The sequence below is a fragment of the Boleophthalmus pectinirostris genome, unplaced genomic scaffold, assembly GCF_026225935.1.
Source record: "Boleophthalmus pectinirostris isolate CB_2022bp ecotype Guang Dong unplaced genomic scaffold, ASM2622593v1 HiC_scaffold_12, whole genome shotgun sequence".
Taxonomy (NCBI): domain Eukaryota; kingdom Metazoa; phylum Chordata; class Actinopteri; order Gobiiformes; family Gobiidae; genus Boleophthalmus; species Boleophthalmus pectinirostris.
Genome location: NW_026571018.1, coordinates 19,640,806 through 19,655,548, shown reverse-complemented (window position 1 = coordinate 19,655,548; position 14,743 = coordinate 19,640,806). Strand labels below are relative to the sequence as shown.

The window sequence follows — 14,743 nt, the reverse complement described above, 5'->3', positions numbered from 1 at the left end:
CAGTTCCTTTGTCTTCATTCCACCCTCTGTACTGTCCGTGTAGTGTTTTGTATAACCAGGACGCTATCTTCAATCTACAACTTCAGATTTTCATTGCTGTTAAACATGATGCAATCTATATGTATGGTGAATTATTTTGTTAATAAAGCCAATGTTTATATTGTTACAAAGGGCTCTTTATTATTTACTCTGTTACATGAACAGATTAGCAACATAAGGATAATATTGTGAATGTTGTTTCAAAGATAGGCAAATCATAAATAAATGCTGAAAATGTTGCAGATATAGTCTGAATATAGTTACGCAAATATAGTACAGTAAGTAAGTCTCAAGTCATTGACCTCAAATCCGAGTCAAGTCTCAAGTCAAATACAGGCAAGTCCAAGTCGAGTCTCGAGTCACTGGCCCATAAGTCCAAGTGAAGTTCAAGTTGTCTGCTTTGAGCTTCAAGTCATTTCATGTCTTTAAACCAAAGTACCAAATATATCTTAGATTTTTGCAATTTATATGAATTATAAGATAAATTGTACTTATAAAGTCATGGTATATTTATATATGAGTATTTATAGAGTATATAAGAGTAGTAGAAATGCATTTTTTTCCCTTTTTAAATGTCTTGACAAAATCTTAGAGTGAATCATTACAGTCAAAATAGAAAGAACTCAGATTTAAAAGTGCTTCTCAAGTCTTCTCAAGTCACAGGCCTCAAGTCCGAGTCAAGTCCCAAGTCACTGACCTTCAAGTCCAAGTCGAGTCCCAAGTCTTACTCCATTTTATCAAGTCAAGTCTCAAGTCCTAAAAATAGTGACTCAAGTCTGATTCAAGTCCTAGTCACGACTTGCAAGTCCCACCTCTGCCTTATGCAACTTTAAGGTTAAGGTTAAGATACAGTTTTAGGGATATTCCTAAAAATATTGAAATATTTAATATGTATAATTAATATCTCAACTGCCTGTAAATTTCTTGTGACCATTAAATTTAAGAAAAATTGAAGAAAAATCACTTTGTACCCTGTCTGGAAGATTACACTAAACATTTTAATGATAGACCGTGTACTCCATATTCTAATTGTGCATATCTCCAGAACTGCTATTTTTCTCTACATGCCCCACATCTATTGCTCCGTTTATGTACAAGACTGGAATAAATTTAAACCAGCAGCTGCTCATCTAATAGCTAAATAAACCTAAAAATAACACACTTAAGATGAATAAGAGTTCAATAAATAAAACGACATCTGGCGTCTTCCACAGGAGCCTCATACTCCTCTTAAAGTCTTTTGTACCACTTCTCTTTGACATATTCCAGGGCTCACCAGATTAGAGGCTCTCAAAACGCTGTGGTGCTGAGCAAAGTGGTCATCTCCTGGTCAGACACGGCCTCCTGCTGAGTCACGGCCATGGCCTGAGACAAATACACGGCGAGGAGGTGTTTGCACTGAGAAAATAAGATACTATCAGTGAATGCAGCCAGACAGGTCAATATAGTATGTGAAATGATACATGCAGCTGAAAGCAGCTTCTTCCTTTTCATTCATAAAAATACTCAGAAACTACAATTATTTTCCCTATAAGGTTGTGCATTAATCAAAATTTAAAATGGATTCAGATTCAGTCATTTCTAAAAGTCAATAATCACCATAGGTCTTTTTAATCAAGAGGTCCACAGCCAATCCTCTGTCAGTAAAAGCTCAGATTTTGTTTAAACTTTAGTGGATGAAATTTGAGAATTTTTGTGTTTTAAAATGGCACTGATTAAAAGTCTGCGTTGCTTATGTTCAGGAAATGACTTTGAATGAGACATGAGAAAAGAGAAAATTGAAAACTGAAAGGCGTGATTGAATGTGAGGGAAAAAAAAGAGTGATTTTTTTTATTTTGCCCAACCCAACATAATATATAATAATATTTGTGCACCCCATCTATAGCAATCATCATACACTAAACCTCACCTAACCCCTTATGTTATGATACTAATACACTAGCAACAGTTTGATAGCAGTCACATTCTGAACAATACGCAGCAATGTACCACACAGCTTTATTTTCGCTGAAAGGCCCTAGTTCCTGCGCATGGTGCCGTAAAGAAAGGAGCAGTACACTATTTCTAATTACAGAGATAAAGACCAAAGCACCATTGTGAGATCTGATGAGCCAGCTGCCTGCTCAAAGGGCTGTGCTATTAATCACATTTAAATCGAGTTCGAGAGTCAGTCATGTCTAACTGTTAAAGACACAGTATGTAACTTTTTAGCCAGAAAATAGAGTACAATAATAGCACTTTTCTTTTTTATTTGAGACTTATCTTATTGCAGTACTTTTAACTTTGTATTTCCATGGAATCATGCAGGTGAAAGTGACGTACTGTATCTTTAATGATATGCTTATGTGGTTTGCGTAGAGAGGTCGAGAGGCAATCCTCGATCAGTAAAAGGATGTGGTCTGGAGAAGAGTTCAAACTTTGGGTAAATAAATTTGACTTATGTTCTGTGTTAATTAGCACCGGTTAAAAGGTCTATCATGGAATAAGTATTGACAGCTATTTTATGTTGTTTTGGAAAAGAAAAAATTATCAAAATAAACAATCAATTCATTATCATTTTTGATTTGGGTTTTTTTGCCATATTTCCCTGGTTTCTATCAGAGAACTAATGGCTGCTCTCCACAGTATGGTGCATGTCTGCTTTCTCACACTGATTTTAGCCACATCCTCAGGGGAAATCCAACTTTCTGATATTTGGACAGAGGCAGGGGTCATCTGCTCAAAAATATTTGGAGTTCTCAAACAGCCAATGGGAGCAGAGACGCCCCCTAGAGGAAGGACAAAAACAGGATCTCTGCACAGTCTACACATGGGACACAGACTGCAACAGAGGGGAAGAACCAGGAAGCACAGATCACTGACAAGAGACGAAACTTCTGCCAGAAATCTCCCAATGTCAATATAATGCAACTGGATTGTTAATATATGTGCCAACTTCTGCAGTCATAACTCATTTGGGGATTGGCTACTGGCAATGTACTCCAGTTTTTTTTATATTAAAGTGGGCGAGCTTTTAAAATAGGCACAGTAGGCTAATAAAAATATTTAGATGCTTTTCTTTGGGATTTCCCATTTCAGCAAATCCTTTCACTGTCTCCATAAACATATAATCATCTATGTATTTATTTATATATGACTAAAGGAGTCAGTTGGTAGGCCTGTCAACAAATTTTGAAGTGAAGTTTTTCCTCGGGGAGCTACCTTTACAAAACGAAAATTCCAGAGAGCTACTAATTCAGCAGTTGCAGGAAATAAAGTAAGAGCCATGACAAGACTTGGATGGGGTACAGTTAGATAAAACATAAAACATAAACCATTGTAAATGATAGATTTACAATAATAATAGGCATTTAATTAATCAAATGTGAGTTTTTCAGGACAATACTCGTAATTGAGAAAGTCCTCGGCGAGCTGCTTGGAAGGGGGTGGAGAGCTACAGGTAGAACCCAAGCTACAGTTTGGAGACCCCTGATATAAAAAATATACAATAATATTTAAACTAATTTATACCACTGACATAATAACCAAAAGGCAGGATTATCCTCCCAAAAATTCTAGATGTATAATATGGTTAACTGCAAAAAATAACAGAATGAAATGCTTTAGTAGTTAGGATAAATCTATAATGAGTCATAGAAGTTCCTCTGCAGCTCAAATCTTACCAAAATACAGAAAATTTACCAAGAATTTCCTATTATTACATAGAAAATGTACAATAATTATTGACCCCCCCAAAATGATTACCTGTCAACTGTCTGAAAATGCTGCAAACATGTTGATAAATATTGAGGATATTGAGGACAAAAATATATTGTTCATCTTTTATTTATTGAATCTTATCATGACAGGCCAAGTCCTTCCTGACAGTGTGCATATGGACAATACAAGTTTTTGCACTTAATTTGTTGATTTGTTGTAATTTTTTGTTTTTTTTGTTCTTGTAACTGATTTCTCTCGCCAATCCTTGTTATCTTGGCCTACATCATCAGAGGTATAATACTCCCTACAACAGAAGGACAAGGCTGGACTCCACTAAACAGGCCTGGACAATACTGTCATTTTGTCTATGGGTGCTTTGGGGGGTCCTACTGATGGTAAATAAACTTTTCCTAAGTTAGAACTCTAGCCTCATGTCTCTTCTCTTCAGCTCTCGGACAACAACAATTTATTCTACAACTCAGATCACAGTGTATTTGACTGTGGTCATTTGAAGTTTGTATCAGACTGTTGTGACTCACCAGCAGCCCCTCATTCCTGCGGAGAACAGTGTAAGCAAAGGCTGGACAGGGACAGAAGTGACAGGACACGAAGCAAGTGTACACGTGACCAGAGCCTCCAGTGACCTGAGAACAATAAGAAAAACACACTACATTTGTACTGTTTAAAAGGCTTATATTACGCTCTTTTCTGATCTATGTTGTAATCTTGTTTCCTCATCCAAAACATACCTGGACTTGTGTTTTTTTTCATTCGCACACACACACACACACACACACACACAGCATATTTAGGCTTCGAGTTTGAGTTCTTTTCTCAAACTGAAAAAACTGTCATGTGTATTTCCACCTTCTGATGTCATGTGGTAATACAGAATGTGCTCCACTGTGTCTTTAAACTCCACATACCTTCACTAGAGTTTTTTTTAGTTTTGGATAATTTCAGCTCTGGAATTGCCATCTGAACTGAACAAAAGGTAAAGGGTAGCTGTTAACTTGAAAACTTGAGCATTGGAGATGTAGACAGACTACTAATGCAGAAATTTAAAGCTCACAAAAAACTATTTTGCGTAATACAGGACCTTTAATATACAGTTTAATGTAGGACTTCACAATATATTACAATTTAATCAATGATGCAATTGTCAAAAGGCTGCATTTAGATAATAGAATGTCCTCTTCAAATAACTAAATATCCACTGTCTTTACATAGAAAAATCCTGTTGTACCTGTAGTTTAGACCTCTACAAACATGTTCTTGAAATGCATGGGGTTCTTATATTACTGTATCAGTTCATATTTCTTCTCTTAAATGCTGACGCTCCTGGGGTTGTTTACAATGTGCACTCTGAACAGAATCCTATATTGCAAATCTAATCTCAATGACAATACTACAAATAAATTATTTTAAAGTGGTGGTGAATATGTACGGTAGGTGAATGGTTCATCATTTGTAACTGTCATGACAGATAAAATGCTTTGAAGAGAGTGAATACAGAATAAATTACATAGGCTATCTCACATTCACAGCCTGTGGTGGGTCCTTTTGTTCTCCACTGGAATATTTATAAGCCATTTTTCATTGTAACAAAGATGTGACTAATTGAATATCTAACTTTGGTGTTGAAATAGTATATTTCATTGAGATTTTAAGTTCTTAACCAGACATTTCTCCAACAGTGCTTAAGACTGAATTATGTTGAAAACATCTGCACTGTATTTTTTTCATGCCACCTGCTTGTCTCCATGGAGATGCTAGCATTACTTGCCCAGAATGTTCCACAGTATATTTACGTATCTTGTGATGTCACCAGGCCAAGTTACTGGTCACATGGAAAGGCAATTGAAAAACACTTACATACTTATATATATATTAAATAATTAAAAGTCTGAATCATTCTTAATAATTCTCAGTTCATTATGAATTAAGTCTTTCATCAAGGCTAATTAAAGAATAGTTAATAGTGTAACCAGCTCCCACACTTATTTTAGCGTCCCTTAAAAGTCACTAGTTTAATACTTTGCCAGCAGTATAAGCCAGGCCCATTGTGCAGTCGGGTTAGATGAGAATGTTCTGGGACCATGCCGGGGGATTCCTGGTAAACGGATACGGGGGCACCGCAAATACAAAATACACATTTCACTGTCTCTGCTAACTCAATACTTTATTTAATTTTATCAAAGGATTTATAGTGTAATATTAGATTTGTTTCACAAGATTTCAGTGTTTACATAATAGAGTATAATTAAGATGGCAACAAACTGAAAATTATTAAATTGTGTAAAACTATTAGGAAACTTAACACCACAAAGTAATTTAGTTAAGTATTTAGCTAATTGCAAATAAATTATCATAAAAGCAACATATGTCTAAAGCATTTTAGTATTTCCTCTTATTTTACTGATGTGTGTATTTTACCTATAACCATTGTTTACAGTTATATAACCATTGTAGTGTCTTTTAAATAGTAATGCACTATTGCGTTCAAGTATTTTCTCTTGTGGATGAATACAGTTTGTCCCAGTCAGTAAATAGAACAAATTACATTAGACAAGCTTTAGTAGATGCTTTACCATTGCAATATATTACATTTGCTTATAATAATATGTTTCTGTATTTATCAAGTAAAAATAATGGTTTTAAGTATTCAACAGATGCAAGGAGGGCAGAAGAAAGTTTTTCTTCTAAACATTTCATATTAAATGATAGAACACTGGATATATTTACACACACAAAAAAAATCTGATCATGATCTAACTTCTGGAGTTATCAGAGTATTGAAAAGTCATGTGTGAACAGTTGCTCAGGTAAAAATCACAAATTAACTGACACATGCCACAATTTTTTGTTTGTGCATTTAAGCACACCCAAATAAAGGTTCAGTTCATTGTGTTGTTCATACAGACCCTGACATGTTTTGAATGCCTTCTGCACCCTTTTTCAGAAGGGTCAAGTGATTTTGCTGTGACGTGTCTTGGCAGCTGATTTACGCAGATTTTGGCCATTCTCCTGCATTGGCAAAGGAATAGCGCCATCTGAAGTCCAACTTATCCAGGACCCAAGTCCTTGAAAGTGGATAAGTCCCCTTGTCCCTGTTTACTGTCCTATGGGACATTAGCAATTAATTGGGATGTTGTCCTCCAGCAACACAAATGCTGGATTAAGGAGGCTATTGAGATCAGAAAACAAGCCCCTGTGTAAATCACGTCACCATAATATTATGTGACCCTTCTGAGGAAGGATGCAGAAAGAAAGGTACGTGTAAACAACACACTGGTCTGTTAAAAATCACCTCTGTTTGGAAATAATATTGAAAAACCAAAATAAGCCTCTCTCATGTAAACATATACCAACATTTTTCATCTAATTATTGGGTTATCAGATTATTCGAGTTATCTGATTTCACTGAGCCTGTAAATGTACCCAGTGTTTCTTATCTGCAGCAGGATTGCTGTTTGTGTGTGTTTTGAGCAGACATTGATTTAGCTGTGGTGTTCACGCCCCTGACACATGAGTACATTAGCTGTGAGGATAGGCTCGACACTGCTAATAACTAATGCCTCCAACAATGGCAGCCCTGGCTCCATTATTCTGTGCTGGGCCCATAAATCAGATCTGCTCGTGACCTAGAGAGGCAAACTACCTCATCTGTTAAAACAGTTAAAACTAAAATAGGCCTCTGCAATCTTCCACAATTATCAAAGTGCAAAGGCTGCAATTATTTTGATCATAGAATGCCAAATTAGGGAAAGTGATACTGGGGTAAAAAAAAAATTAAGATTGTGAATTTCATTGTATTGTGATAAATGCCCTGTACTGCACTATCTACTAACTGTTTAATCACAAAAAGATAATAGATAATAACAATCTGCAAAGAGCAAAATATCTTTTTACAAAACAATCATGTTGTATCTGTCATTTAGACTTCTACTTTATTCTGAAATGTACTGCATATTAGTTTATCCCTTCATATTTCTGTCTTTCAAATGTTAATGCTCCTGATGTTATTTACAATGTGAACTGCAATATTTTATGTACTTCTTCATAAAAAACACTATCCCTGTAGTTTAGATCTGTAGAAACATGTTCTGATATGTTTATTGTATTATTATAGTTTATCAGTTCATAGTACATTAGTCAATTTTTTTGGATGCATTTAAAATGTGAACTTTGAACAGAATCCTTTTATTAAAAATGCACTGCACAGCCTTTCTGGTGGAGGGTCTGCCACCTACTTGTCTAAATAGAGTTTTTGCTTTGCCTGAAATGTTCCATAGTATGACATTAAACATTTCTATCTAGCATTTATTCATTATGGGTCTTTCTATGGTGCAGAAATACAGTAATTCCTTCTGTCTAGGGGTGACTCTCCACGGATCTGAATTGTAATGTAGTGTAGTGCTGTGGCCTGCTTGTCTTCCTCACGATAGATAAGTTTAATCTATATTGTGGAACATTCTAGACAAAGCGATAATATTTCCATGGAGACAAGCAGGTGGCAGACCCTCCACTAGAAATGTTATGGAGTGCACCTTTAAAACATATATTTTAAAACTAATCGCAATTGTAAAACTTGCCCGAGATATTTTTTCCAAAATTGTGCAGCTCTATGTCACAATTACAAGGACTGGGCTCTGTGCTGATATGAATACAGCTGGCCATCATGAGGATAAAAGGCAGTGTAACTTGGGGCCAACTTTCTACAGAAACGGGTTAGTTGAAAAACAGATCACACTCTGGCTCTGCTGCAGCTCAAGGGTTTTCCTCAACAGGACACTAAATCAGGCGCTGCCGTTTGGCCCCAAAAAAGCTCAATCACAGAGGAGGACTTCTCAGGATACTGTCATGTAGTGTAAGGGTTACTCTAGTCTGGACCCTCTGCTCGCTGTTCACAAAAAGATAAACAAGCAAGACAAATCCAGCATCTGTTTTGAAGCAGTTTGAATGTCTCTTGGCCAGACCTCCCATGAAAAGGAGATTGGTGAAACTCAATGGGAATTACCCTAAGGCTGCACAAATTTGGGGATAAAAAAGTAGATGAATATGTAAGTGATTTTACTATTGATTATGTGATAAGTAGGGCTGTCGATGAATCAATTGATCATGCCTTAGTCAACCAATATTTGCATTTGTGGATGGGTCTTGTTATTCGGATGATAAATATTTATACGAGTGAGTGGCTGAAGATTTGATATTCTTGGCATTTATATGTACAAAGGCAGATTAAAGGTACTATATTACACAAAATTGACTCTTGTGAGCTTTAAACAAAGCTCTGTTCCACCTTGTGATGTCATGAGGTGGTAGCATCTACCTTTACTATTTGTTCAGTAGAGATCGGCTATTCCAGATGGGCATAAATCATCCAAATGATTCTACTGAATGTGTGTGGAGTTTAAAAACACAGTGCAGCACTTCCTGTATTACCGCATGACACCATAAAGTGTGTATTTATGCCAAGTTCTTCTCTCAAATAGGAAATACTCTGCTCCAGTTTTTGTGTTAAAAATGTGTGAATGGAACAAAACACAACTCACAACATTATAACACAGATTAGAAATAGTGCAATATAGACCCTTTAAACTCATGATTCACAAGTTTGCCTTCATATAAATACATTGCCATAAATGTAATCATTTTTGCCACACCCCCTTGTTTGTCCATTAATACAGTCCCTGACAAAAGTCTTGTCACTTATCCATTTTGTAGAAACAAAAGCTTATAACCTGAGTTTAAATTAATCGATTGGTTTTAGAAATGTCTCATATGAAAGCTAGAACGCTCCCAAATTATGCTCAATAAACTAAAATAAATTTGCTTCACTGAAGAAAGATTGATCATTTAATGAACACAGAAAGGTCAGATTTTGGCAAGACAAAATTCTTGTCGCCTACAGAAAATTGAACAAATAATTTACTTCAAATACAAAAATATGTTGCATAACGTCAGTGAATTAAGTAGTGGTGCTGTGAGATCCATATTTAATATCTTGTATGACTTCCGTGAGCTTGAAGGACTGCATCCATGCGGTTCGACAATGATTCATACAATTTGTTGATGAAGTCATCAGGAATAGCAAAGAAAGCATCTTACATGCCTCCCAGAGTTCATCAAGATTCTTTGGTTTTGCCTTCCATGCTTCCTCTTTCATTCTACCCCAGACATGCTCAATGATGTTCTTGTCTGGTGACTGGGCTGGCCAGTCCTGGAGCACCTTGATCTTCTTCGCCTTGAGAAACTTTGATGTAGAGATAGAAGTATGCGATGGAGCACCATCCTGCTGCAAAATGTGACCCCTTTTATGGTTGGGAATGTAAGAGGAGCTAATACTTCTTGATATTTTAGGCTATTGATATTGCCTTCCACCCTGCAAATGTCTCACACACCCCCATACTAGATGGAACCCCAGACCATGATTTTTCCGCCACCAAACTTAACTGTTTTCTGGGTGAATCTTGGATCCATGCGGGCTCCAGTAGGTCTCCTGCAATATTTGCGGCGGCTGTGATGTAATTCAACCGAGGATTCATCTGAGAAATCCACCTTCTGCCACTTTTCCAGTGTCCATCCTTTTAGCAGGCTGTGGGCCTTGGCAAATGCCACACGGTTTTTTAATTGCCTTTTGTTTAGTGCTGGTTTTTGTGCACTGATTCGACCATGGAGGCCATTTCGAGACAGAATTCTACAAACTGTTCTGGTTGACACAGGGACTTGAGGTGACCAGGCCTGGTGGAGCTCTGCTGCAGTGGAAAAGGGGCTGGCCTTGGATTTTCGAATGAACAAACGGTCCTCCCGAGCAGTTGTCTTGCGGGGTCTGCCGGACCTGGGCTTGTCAAAAACATCTCCAGTCATTTCAGATCTTTTTCTTATTCTTTGTACTTGACGCTGAGACACAGTGAAGGTGTCAGCCACCTCAGCAGTGGATCTGGTCTGGACAAGGCGACAAGGCTTTTATCTTGCCAAAATCTGACCTTTCTGTGTTCATTAAATGATCAATCTTTCTTCAGTGAAGCAAATTATATATGTATATACATATGAGACATTTCTAAAACCAATCGATTAATTTAAAGTCAGGTTATAAGCTTTTGTTACTACAAAATGGATAAGCGACAAGACTTTTGTCAGGGACTGTAGATCAGCAGGATACATTGACTGACGTTGAGTTTCTTTAATGGACTACAGCCCGAGTGATTAGATTTTCAATAAATGTTCAATAAATGTTTAAAAAGTAGGATTCTGAATATTCAAGAGAAGGCTGAACTGTATTTCAGAACATGTTTGCAGAGGTCTAAACTACAGGTACAACAAGAGTTTTCTACTGTAAGACATTTTGTTCTTTGCAGAGGACATTCTATTATTGAAGTAAGTGCAGGCTTTGTGACTTGATAATTGCACCAACTCATTATGCAGCCCTAATAGCAGTCAGCAGCAGTGTTGGTTTAGTTGTGGCAATGTTTTAACTTTTCGTAAAACCAATTTCTATTAAAAGGTGCACTATGTAACTTTTCTGGTATGCCACTTGCTTTCTCCATTGCTTTGCCTGCAATTTTCCCACAATACTACATTAGAAAGTCTTTTTTTTTTTTTTTTTTTACAATAAAGACACCAGCAGTTAAATATGTTATAAATAGAATGGTTTGGTGGCTTTATGTGAAAAACTCTAGCCAAATCAATAACATCTCCATAGTGACAGATAGGTGGCAGAACCTCACCAGAAAAGTTACATAGTGCACATTTAATTGATGTAGTTTTTAGAGCTAATATTTTGGTGCAATTATTTTTTCTAACTTGTTTTATAGTCTCTCCGCCTCTGCACATTTCACATCACCTCAGCAGCAGCAGTGTGACTCAGAGCAAACTCTTTAAATACTTTTAATTATTGCTTCTCTGCGGCTAAATAGGCTTGAGTCTCCCATGAATTCGACACATTAACTCCAAGTGAACAACATCGCAATAAAAGACTTTTCAGGAGCAGCAGCACAAGCTAAAGTTAGCAGCGTTCATGTACAGCTTCCTCTGCTATTTAGGGCACTTCTGTCTCTTTGAAAACCACACACCTGACTCATAGAAAACTTCTCCTTCCTACTTTTATAAAACTTAAAAAGAGATTTCAGTGGTCTTTTATACAGTCCGTTTTGTATATGATGCTCACATAGATCTAGTCTACTCTGTGCATGTTCTCTCCATCAGGATTTGGCACAGACAGCCGATCAGTCTGAAAAGGTCATTGAATGTTAGGAACGAAACAAGGTGAAAAATCCCAGCAGCCAAATGTCACACACTCATGTGTTATTCAGGCTCTGGAAATAGAGGAGCAAATTACTACAAGCAAATACAAATAGGAAATAACAAAATTGTGTATTACTTTAGTTATAACTGCTGATTTGGCAGCAAAACATGTCAGAATGTTGAGGCAGCTGGATGTCAAGCTGAATTGCTTTAATCAATTTGTATTAAAATATTCAGTAAAATAAGTATAAAGATTAAATTTGAATTATAATGTTGACATCTGTATATTTGGTCAATTATTTGGTCCAAGGTTATACTACAGGAATTTTATATCTTTAAGGGATTCTTTTTTGGTGTTAACAATTAAGACAGAATTTCTTTTCACAAAATTCCTAAGAATAATTGTAGCAATGAACTGTCTTTTCCTGTGAGGTGGTCTGTTCTTGGAGGGTCACAACTGCACCATAAATCTCAAACAAATGCCTTCAAGCTCTCAGTTTTGAGCTGATGATTTCTGAAAAACTGCTGCACTGATGACAGTTCACACTGAATGTAAGGTTTCTTGAAACATTCTCTATTTAAAACATTTTTTGATGATTCAAATCCATATATATATAATCAAATCACTTATTCCATCATTTATTAATATGGTTTTGCATCAGTAAAAAATCTACAATAACCAAGTTCAAATTTCAATTAATAACTCAGACAAATTGTTAATGCCTTAATTAATTAATTATTATTTTCATTTCAAAGAAATACAGCAAAACCTCCAAGATAAAGGTATTCTAGAGATTTCAAAGAGACTCAGCGTAAAAGTAAAAGGCTGATTTTAGCCTCATTGTGTTCCTTTTAAGTGCTTTGACAGAGACCTGAAAGAGTTTACAGGAAATATGGGTCACAGAGACCACAGACAAAACTAGTTTGTTCTCCACAACACCACAATGAGGAAACTAATATTTTATATAGATATTTTCATCATTAGTACAAATGAAAAGTCAAATTTGAATAAATTTGTTTAATTCATGATTTTTTTTATTTATTCTGATTCGGTCTTAAAATCTAGAGAGCTCCTTCTGTACTGTTTTTAATAATAGTTTGACGAACCTGAAAGGTTCTGCGTCCACTTGGAGAAGAGAGACAGGTGACGGAGTGCTGATCAACCAAATCCAAAGCCTGGAGCGCACATGGGCCAAATATAAACTTCAGTCTGGGACAGACAGAGAATTGCAGCCATTTCACTTCAAACATTCAAAACAGTAATTTTGACAAACATCAACACTGTAAATGACCAAAACACAAACACAACAAACACAAACTAGAAACTTGCTTTGATGGTCTGGTGCAACATAAAACAATGAATAATAATACAAAATATAAACAATGACAAAATAAAAAATAGAAATAAGGGCTTTAGGGATTTCATGCTTCCACTTGTGGACAATTATCTTGTAAGTTTATTTTTTTATCTTGTTTTTGTTTTGTTTTTTTGGATTGGATGAAAAATGATTAAATGCTGGTGACTTGATATCTTCAGAAGGTGCAGTCCCATAAAGCAGTGCTACAATAACAGCAAAAGTGTCAAATAAATAAAAAAAAAACTGCAAGGGCAAAAAATGAGAACTGACCCACACTGTTTATTGTAAATTAAGATCAAAATCTTGTCGATCTTGCGGAAGCAAGGTCAGGTCGCATTTTGGTTTGTAGGAATTATGTCTTGTCCCACCCTTAAAGGGCATGCATTAAAAAAAGAAGAAAAAAAAAGACTGCCTGAATATACAAAATATACTGTATGGGTAGAACTTTCAGTTGAACTTTAAGTCAGATTACTTATGGTCCAAGAAACAATGTTTCCATTGACTGACGAGCCAGTCCCTTCTACAATCCACTCTGAGTTTTGTCAAAGCATGTGATTAACAATGAATAAGTAAGCAAATTTGATCAATTTTGGAGAAGAATACTTACGCAATCAGCATGTCATCAGGAACTGTGAAAACACATTAGAGCAAATTAGATATACTAGTATTTCATACCCGCTGATGTCCAGCACTAACATTATTACAATATCTCCCTCTAGAGCAAGATTAATGTACTACACTAACTTTACGCAAGGAAAAACTGTTTTCACTCATTTGTTTGGATTAAATTCGAAGGAAAAGAAAGAGATCAAAATGAATGAATTATAAAGACACTGACTCATCTAAAATAATAATGTTAAGTTAACCTACAGCTTTGGTTAGGCCAAGATAAAGTTACAATATGCCGAATTAACAATACGATACAGGTAGACTTGATGCCTTTTATTTGTTAGGCTACTTACTTTGAGATGTGTCCTGGTATATCTTCTGAATGTCTTTGAAAAGTTGTTCTGCAACTGAGGGTAAAAATGAAGAGTTCATTTTGTAGAAGACGCGCTTACCGGAAGTAGCTTTATTCATGGACCAATGACGTGCGATCAAAACATTGCGATTTCCGGTTTTTTTATTTATTTCAAAATAAAATTGATTATTGCTTCAACTTTTTTTTTCTTTTTTTTTTCACTATTTGTGCAGCTATAGCACACACGTATTCCTTAGGTTTGTATCATTAATTTGATGTGGTTTCTTCATGTTTAATAACAGTGGTGGAGAACTGAAAATTTGTAATCAAGTTAAAAGGCTAAAATGTATTAAGTTACAACTTACAACTCAAAATCTTCTTAAATTGCAATTATAAACAAAAATATACCCAATTACAGTAACAAGATCATTTATAATT

General features: G+C 35.9%; 1 protein-coding gene across 1 annotated transcript; it reads right to left on the bottom strand.

The window, feature by feature from the left end:
- Window positions 1–154: 154 nt before the first annotated feature.
- On the bottom strand, window positions 155–14,691 carry zswim7 (zinc finger, SWIM-type containing 7). The gene is made up of 5 exons (XM_020930326.2): window positions 14,307–14,691; window positions 13,952–13,973; window positions 13,094–13,196; window positions 4,279–4,383; window positions 155–1,437 (listed from the first exon to the last, which is right to left on the bottom strand). Exons 1-5 carry the CDS (start codon window positions 14,422–14,424, stop codon window positions 1,330–1,332), a joined length of 456 nt encoding a protein of 151 aa, XP_020785985.2. The 5' UTR covers window positions 14,425–14,691; the 3' UTR covers window positions 155–1,329.
- Window positions 14,692–14,743: the final 52 nt, after the last annotated feature.

What these genes read in the sequence shown, in the direction of transcription:
- zswim7 (XM_020930326.2), bottom strand. Translation starts at nt 14,424, where the DNA reads ATGAATAAAGCTACTTCCGGTAAGCGCGTCTTCTACAAAATGAACTCT. An exon ending in GTGGACGCAGAACCTTTCAG is followed by an intron (nt 4,384 to 13,093) that starts GTTCGTCAAACT and finishes TATTGTTCTCAG; the next exon opens with GTCACTGGAGGCTCTGGTCA. An exon ending in GCAGGAATGAGGGGCTGCTG is followed by an intron (nt 1,438 to 4,278) that starts GTGAGTCACAAC and finishes TTATTTTCTCAG; the next exon opens with TGCAAACACCTCCTCGCCGT.